Genomic DNA, 8,964 nt, shown 5'->3' with positions numbered 1-8,964 from the left:
GCGAAAGAAAAACTCATGAAAACTCGAAAATTCGCGTTTTCTGGGATCTAAGGCTACCCTAGATCAATTTTTCACCCCCGAAAACCCCCACATAACAAATTTCAGCGAAATCGTTAGAGCGGTTTCCGAGATCGTCGGTATATATAAATAAATAAATAAATATACAAGAATTGCTCGTTTAAAAGTATAAGATATGTAAATTAGATATGTGTTCCGTTTGCCACAGAAGACCAGCGTCAAAGTATCCAAAAGGTACCTTGACACCAAGCTGAGTGGAAACCTTTTCAGTGATGTTTCAATGCAATTATTGCGACATATGATTTTGTAATTTATATTGTTTAAGCGTCCTGAATAAAGTTTTTTCTATTCTATTCTATAAGTTTAATCATGAATGCTCCAACTTTTCAAGACAGAATAACATAATTTGTAATTTATATACCTACTATTAAATAGTTGTAAGATTGCTGCGTTCTTGCAGGATCATTTTACTCCCACATGTAATATGTTTGCAATAAATAGATAAATAAATAAATAAGTACAATTATACCGAGTGTCCCTAAACTAACGCCGAAATGAAAAGGGGTGATACCTAGAACATCTCATTAGCCATCACATTTTAAGCGAATTTTATCTTATAAGAATGTCATGGTTTGCGACATATTGGCACTTTTTACTTTTTCTTTGTTTTTTAACCACGAGTTTTTATTAAACGGCTAATATCTCAAAAATCATGAAATTTTCATTAAGTTCTAATTCACGATAGCGATAGCTAATAATTTCATTTTGTTTTGGCGTTGGTTTTAGGGAAACCCGGTATGTAGCAAGTAACTTTAATTTTTTGGCGAATCGCTTTCGTTATAATATAGAAAATAGAGATACAGATATTATCTACCATAGTGTTTCGGTTTAGAAACATTTTATGCGCCTAAATGACATCTTTGCCGAACAACTACTACTTAATATGTAAAAGAAATTGCCCACAGTGCTAACTATTAAGTATATATTTTTATCGGTAACAAAACGCTTACTCTACGACGCATCCTTACCCGTTCCTAAATCGAAATTCAATATGAGAACTCGGATATTTTTAACAAAAGTCATTGGTCATTACACATAATTTGGACCCCAAAAGCTGACAGTAGCGGCTGGTTAATTTTTTATTTTATTACTGCACCTGTCTATTTATAGCCCTAGTCGAAATGGCGTTATAATGTATTTAAATGTATGCCCGAAATGTAGTGGGTGAGGGTGGGGCTACTGATAGCGGTAGCGGTAGCGAGTTAGTGCCGCACCTCTTATCCATACTAATATTATAAATGGGAAAGTGTGTGTGTCTGTTTGTTTGCCCGTCTTTCACGGCAAAACGGAGCGACGAATTGACGTGATTTTTTAAGTGGAGATAGTTCAAAGGATGGAGAGTGACATAGGCTACTATTTGTGTCCATTTGTGATGTTAGTATGGATAAGACTGGTATTGTCGTCAAATGTTACCTCTACCAGTTTTTCATCTTTTTGTGATCATTCCAGCCATATCTCATTGACTTATCAAGTTATACATTTCTAACAAGATTCTTTATAAATTATACTTACCTACACCATTCTCATTAGACTGGACTTACTGTTCCCGCCGTCACTCCGCCCACGCCCCCAGAAACCGTGACGTGTGAAGCATCAGCCCGTCATAAAGCGTGCTTGCACCTGCTCACATTTCAACCGACACAAAAACTTACCTTATTTACATCCATCCCGCCTTATTGTTGAAAAGTAATTTATTTAACACGTTTCTCGCCTGTCAGGTGGCTATTGCCTTTTAGTTTTCGGTAATAGTGGAATTCGTTTATTTTAGGTTGTTTGAATTGGTATGCCTTTGTTTGGAACTAGGCTTTTGCATATTTTACTCGTTTAGCGTCTGTCCAAGGTTACTATGCAGCGATTTTAGAGCATGGAAATTCTTATGACAAACGTCAAAATGAAATTACCTATGACGTCTATCAAGATCAAAGTACAATTAGCTTGCAGGCCTTCACTATCACTACCTTCTCTTTCTGGAAGGAAACTTTATTAACTCTTATAGTATGGTGTTTTGTTTTTATTATAATAATATAGTTAAAAATAATGTATTTGTTAATTTTATGTCATTAAATACATATGATAATTTTATACACTTTGGAAACGATAGTCTCGATATATCGAGTTAGAAGTTGGTTTTTCATTCCAATAAGTATTATATTTTTCAGTACAGATGGTGTGTTTTTTACGCAGTAGTGCGAGAAGTTGTTCATTATACGTCAGGTCGAAACTTCAGAGGCTCACCTGTACTGGAAAACGACGTACGATACACGTGCGAAAAGGAAATTCGTAACTCGTGTCGATTTAAAAACATTCCCTTCGGTCGTGTTTTAATTTATCGCCACTCGTTTCGAACTTCCTTTTTTACGCACTTGTATCGTAATGTACTATACTTACCTAGGTACTTTACTTTTCGTTTTACCAAATAAGTATAACAGACTGGTAACGTAATTAGATAATCTTAATAATATTGACTGGATGAAAAGGATGCAATTTTAGAATAAAACTAAGAAACTGCACAGTTAAACATAATTTATTTCATATTATTTAAGTATCACAGATCCATTTATTTTAATAGTCATCACTTTAACAAAAATATAATAATATAGTCTACTTGTGGCATGTACCCAATTTACAAAACCATGGTTATTTCACTACCGTTCGATCGCGATACATGAAGTATGTACAATCTAATACTTATATACAGAATGATGATCTAAGATTTTCATTATAGAGTAGACCGAAAGCTAATAAATAGCTCTTAAGTTCATTTGTGACGTTACCTGGGTAAAGGGACCTTGTTGTCGATGGCACTTACGTCCCGCGGTGTCGTATTTGTATACGAACATCGCTTATAACTAAAGATCGTTATCAGCGTGCTGTATCGGTGGCAGCGTATGGTTGACAAAAAAACAAATACACAAGTATTTAAAACATTATATGAGCCATTTTTTTCAAAGTTGTCCACTCCACTTATTTAGTAACATGGGTATTTTTTACGCGATTAATACTCAGAATCGCAAGCTCTTTCGATCCTGATAGGAGAAAAAAAAAATGTCCCAAGATTTCCATACATTTTTTCGAACCTTCCTTTCCGTTACCGCCATACAAAGTATTTAAAACATTATATGAGCCATTTTTTTTCAAAGTTGTCCACTCCACTTATTTAGTAACATGGGTATTTTTTACGCGATTAATACTCAGAATCGCAAGCTCTTTCGATCCTGATAGGAGAAAAAAAAAATGTCCCAAGATTTCCATACATTTTTTCGAACCTTCCTTTCCGTTACCGCCATACAAAATGTATGAAAAAATGGTAACGGAATGGAAAAAAATCTGGGGACACTTTTTTCTCCTATTAGAATTGAAAGAGCTCGCGATTCTAAGTGAAAACCACATACAAATTTCCAAATCAAAAAAAAAGTGGGGTGGACAACTTTGAAAATAAAAATGGCCCATATACTTAACAAATTATGAAATATATACATATTTATAATGACTTATCTAAATTACATTGAATAAATAACTAAAGTTTGTTCAACAGATTTGGCTTCGCGCATTACTTTTGACTTGAACTACTTGAATAACAATTCTAGATAGTCGTATCTAGAGTGCATTTGTTTATTTGGATTAAAATAATATTATACACTTCGCGTAATGTATTTTTACGACATAATTTGACGTATTTTGTTTTAAAAATATATAGTTGGTTGGAAAAAGCTTTGTACAGTCAAGTGTAAAAATATGGGTGTACACATCTTACTCAAAAATATGTCCTATAGCATCTTAGTCCGGTGTAATAAGAGCGTAGTACCATATTTATGAGACGATTATTTCGATACGTATTTTTGCACTTGACTGTACCGTAGAGGTGTAATCCTAAAAAGGAATGTATTTAAAGTATAATTGTAAGTATTTGTTTTTTTTTTGCCAACCGTACCATTTGCCACGAAAAGTGCACCTTGATAACGATCTTTACTTATAACGCTGTAAGCGCCATCGACAATAAGGTCCCTTTACCCAGATAACGTCACATCTACAGTGACGAATGACTTCATCAGCCTTAGGATTCGATAAGTTTAAAGTACAGTGAGATACAATTTTAAGTAATAAATGCAATTTGCTTAAGTCTTTGTAGTTAAATAGGACGCTAAGCAATTTTTTCTTCAACAGTAAGCTCTGATAAGTTGCGTTAAGTTTAAAACTGCCAAAGTGCTGTGGCATCAGAGATTTGGCACATTTTGAATACTCAAGCGTCTAAAACAAAAAGCGAAATAAACAAACTTAGGCCGTAAATTATCTTCCAATACAATAAACACCAAACACTTAAGAGTAAAAAATAACAAATGCCAATCTCAGGTCGGCAGTGTTCTTTAAAAGATTTCGTAGGCACTATTATTGCTACTATAATAATATAATTTATCTTCCTCGCTTATCTTACAGCGTAATAATGGTCTATACAAAATATACTACCACGATTTACAAACTTAGGCCGAGGCCAAAGACTATTTCCACTAACATAACATTAAACTACTCAGTAAATTACCAACATGTCTTCCATATAAATCCTTTTGTTCATTCTAATGTACAACAGACGTAGTATACCAACTTACGATACCTTCTAAACGAGCTTTAGCACAGAAACTACAAAAACACCTTTTATAACCAGCACTTGCACTGTTTCTGAAACAAGTCCCCTAAGCGTCTTTGTCACTCAAGTTTACACCAATATCGACTTTCCTTTAATGAATTCATAACCAGGAGGGTCTCCCTTGTAGCAAGTCGGCGGCGTCGTGTCGCTCCATCTGTCGCAAGGCGGCGGCGAGGGCGGCTGTCGCTCCGGGACCCGCTCTCGACATTCCCATAACTCCAAAATCGTCTCCGTCGGAGAACTCTTCGTGGCGAACCATGTCGTGTAACGATCCACCCCGAGCCTCGCGGCTAAGGCCCGCCAGTCGTTACCACGTGCGTTCGGTGGGTCTAATATAGCACACAGTTGTCGCTTAACCCTCGCGCTCAATTTAAAAGGACCTTCGCTAGAGCATTCATTAACTCCCGCCTCGCTAACCGTGACGTTTCTTTTAGCGTCACCGTCCTCGCTTCTACACATACGAGCCTCTAAAAGATTTTCAGTTATGTTGAAACTGCGCTGCGATTCAGCGCGGGGCGAACGACCGCGCGGCGAGCGACTTCTCATGTCTTCAAGAGATATTCGGAATGTTTGTTTATATGATGGGTTAGTTCTTTGACATGCGGAAATACTAAAGTCTATGGAGTCGCAATCGTGAGTTCTTTCTAGTACAAAACTGCAGTGTAGGGCGTTGTAATTAGAGCTCCAGATATGGTTGAATGGTATTTCTTGATAGCCAATACCTGGTTTGGCTTTCCAGCCAGGACTAACGTGTTCTAGATTTAAACAAAGGTTGGAGCCGCCATCTTGGAATAGGAGTGTCTTGGTTCTTTCGAGTAGCACACCTCCTAACTTCTTCTCTTGCTCCTGACAATAGTAAGGTGCACAAGGAGTGTCCTCAAATACATATAATCTTATACTATACTCCGAACAGCTTTCGTTAGGCGCTGCGGGAGCGTAAACAGCTAACTGTAAAGCTTTGACTGCCTTACCATTAAAACTTTCTCCGACTAACACGAAAGTTGATAGCATATCAGTAACTAAGTATATCTTGTCGTTGTCAAGTTGCGTGAAGACTGGGGTGTTTATGGTCTCCTGTCCCAGGCCGACGACTTTCTTCCACTGTGGTTGGGCGTTGTCTGTCTTGTTGTGGTCTATGGCGTAGAGGCGAGGTTCCAGAAGCCGTGCTTGAGGCTAGCGCAGTGCGGAATCTGAAGGACGACCGGCTTGTTTAATTGCAGCCGCGGAGGTCCGCACTTAACTACTGGACTCAGTTGCGTGATACCTGCGGGGCAGAATTAACTGTGAGACTACGAATAGGATAGACAGACACTAGCAATAATTATAGTATTTTCTACGCCTCCTGTTCTAATATTGGCTTTTAGAACGAGATGGTGAACTTTAATGTGCTGCCTTCAGTATAAGAGCGTTGTTTAAATTGTGCTTCAGGCGCTAAAGTTATTTATAAAATAGTACCATTGTTTATTATACTGTAATATGCAAGAGAAGTTTATGGCTACTCAATATTATAATTTAAACAACATATCTAATAAGGACATCTCTTTAAACACTAATATTAGAGAAATACACTATTGGAATCGAGTTTTATGTAACATCACTATTTACAAAGAATCATGCTAAGTAAAACATGAGGATGTGAAACTTCATACAGTTTGTCAAATCTATTTCTTAAAGAAATGCAATATCCGTACTCACCTTTACCGAGTCTCGGCCTGTATCTATCGTCCCTCACGACAGCCACATACATCTGCTCCCTCCTGCCCCTACTAAGGGCGTTCTCAGGAACTGACAGCGCTACCCCGGCAGCTGGCAGGGCCAATCTCGATCCAGAACTCGCTACAGAGAGCGATTGTGAAGTAGGCGAGTTCGACACGAGTTCCGCTAGTTGCAACGTCACTGATTCGTTTGCTGCATCGTACATGGACCCCGCTGGAAAGAAATTTGAATATAAGACAGGAATTTTCGAGAGTGCTTTTTAGTTTAAGGCGATGCTGTTAATGATGAAAATACAAGTCAAGTTAAATTTTGTAGTACTGGAATGCAGTTTGCAAGGCAGGAATTCAGGATATTTTATAAGGGAAGCACATTAATTTTCTCTGTTACATGTATCTTTTTAAAGCGAATTTTAAGAATGAACAGAGTTAGAGCCCCTGTGTGGTGACGGGTTAAGAATTTCACCACCCCCTTTCTTCCCGTGGGTGTCGTAGAAGGCGACTATGGGATATGGGTTAAATTGTAGCGTAGGCGAGAGGCTGGCAACCTGTCACTGCAATGTCACAGTTTCGTTTTCTTTCAACCCCTTATTTGCCAGGAGTGGCACTGAAGCTTTGGTAGTTTCGTGTGCTCTGCCTACCCCTTTATGAGATACAGGCGTGATTGTATGTTGTTGTTGTTGAACAGATTCGAGTTATTCGGTAACTTGTATCCCAAATAGTTTGACAGAGCAGTACCTATATATCCCTGTTTTTTTTAAGTTTAGATGATAATGTGCGTTTTGGTGAATACTTACAGCTTGTAAAACAACTGGAAACGGAATGCTCTGACTCGCTGTAGGGTTTGCTGTCATAGTCTTCGCTCTGGCCTTTGGACGACGCACACGGCGTTATCTGGTGGTCCACTGGCGAAGCGTAGCTGTAGAAGGTACAACTAGTTAGAACAAGTAAAACTAGTTCTTTTATTATTCAAAAATAATATAAATATGTATTATAGTTTAGTTCTAGGTCCTGGAAAAAATCAATGTCTTTATTTTTTATGTAAATTGAGATACCTATAAGTACATGGCCATTTAGTGAATTACATCCAATCGTAATATGTCCATGCAATTTTGAACATCACGGTACCTAAGAAAAATTTTGAAGTCTTCTATTTTCAAAGTTCAATACACTTTCTCAACTCACAAAGTTGAAAGTTAAAGCTGAAAGTTCGCCAAGACTTAAAACATAATGGCTGGAGAAAAACAGTTCCAAGTTTAATTAAAACTAAAGTTTACCTGTTAGTTAGGTGTGGGACATCGTAATGATGTTCGGCCCTGGTGTCCTGAGGGTGTTCGTATCTGGGTGGTCTATGCTGCATCAGATCTGGAGCCAGGGATAGGGACTGCTTCTCTACAGTCGGGTACATTTCTGGTTGGAAATCTGTTGAAAAATTGTTTTGTTAGCGCAATTGGTAGGTAAGAATGCTTTTCACTTATGTATTTATTTGTGGAATCGATACAATAATAAGCCCTTTGAAAAAGTACAAAATTACTATGTATTCAATCAATTCAAGGAGTTATAGGTAACTCCTTACTGCCGTATTCAAACAAAGCTTTTAAGATGTTAGTAAGAGGTCAATGCGATATTATACCGATGTATTAGTGTCAAAATTGACTTTTCTTCAAACAAAAACGTAATTTATGAATTTTATGATACTCCGATATCCGATCCATATCGTATTTTTAATAATTGGATTCGGCACGTTACTCACTTTTCAACCTAAGGTATTAAAAACCTATTTTTATGCGTCTCCACTTCTCACCATGACTTTGTGCAATGAACATTTAATGCCATAACCGCCCGAGGTAAATATTTATAGGCATTCAATATTCCGTTCATGTTTTTTTGCTCACGAATCCGATACTAATAAAGAATGCTATTCATGAGTGCATAAGCGCGGTCGCTTATTTATGATGATTTAAAAATAGAACACAGTAAAGTCCAAAAAGTAAACTGGCGACGAAGACTTATTTGTAAATTGATTCATTATTAAGTAGACTGCAGTCAATAATGATGTTGTGCGGTATTAAAACTAGGAACCCTTATAGTTTCGCCATATAAGCACTAGAAAGCTGTTTTATATTGTATAAATAATCGCTCCTAAAAGAAAAAAAGTGCGTCCCCCCCCTCTAACTTGAGCTGCTTATATTCTGAAAGACGCTAATAAAGTATTGAAATCGGATGAAAAAGTATCGGTTCACATGGGTTTGTTGGCTTATGCATAATCAAATATGTAAAAGCCCATTTAGACTGTTCAAGAACTTGCACGCAATATCAATGAATTGTTAATTAAGTACAATGAATTCAGTCGGTCGACCCAATACTGCAACGAAAAACGTATCGAAGTTCTTGATCCGTTTAAATAAATTAAGGGTTTTGTAATTAATGCTGGTAGATATACACCGTTTTTTTTGTTTTCCGTTAAATTCAACACGCAGTTAGGTTCATCATCAGGAACCAACCTGTATATGTCGCTTTTTGTTAAATTTG

The 8,964-nt window shown here is 37.1% G+C and overlaps 1 protein-coding gene across 1 annotated transcript in view; it reads right to left on the bottom strand.

The window, feature by feature from the left end:
• Positions 1-3,849: 3,849 nt before the first annotated feature.
• Positions 3,850-8,964, bottom strand: part of LOC125226098 (netrin receptor UNC5C-like) — a 162,195-nt gene continuing 157,080 nt past the window's right edge. The window contains 5 exon segments of the mRNA XM_048129957.1: positions 3,850-5,857; positions 5,860-5,984; positions 6,416-6,649; positions 7,230-7,351; positions 7,710-7,854. Of these exon segments, the coding sequence (XP_047985914.1) occupies positions 4,790-5,857; positions 5,860-5,984; positions 6,416-6,649; positions 7,230-7,351; positions 7,710-7,854 (1,694 nt within the window). The 3' untranslated portion in view covers positions 3,850-4,789.

The sequence above is a fragment of the Leguminivora glycinivorella genome, chromosome 5 (genome assembly GCF_023078275.1).
Source record: "Leguminivora glycinivorella isolate SPB_JAAS2020 chromosome 5, LegGlyc_1.1, whole genome shotgun sequence".
NCBI classification, from domain to species: Eukaryota; Metazoa; Arthropoda; class Insecta; order Lepidoptera; family Tortricidae; genus Leguminivora; species Leguminivora glycinivorella.
Note: the sequence above shows the minus strand (reverse complement) of the source record. Positions and strands in the feature narration are given on the sequence as shown.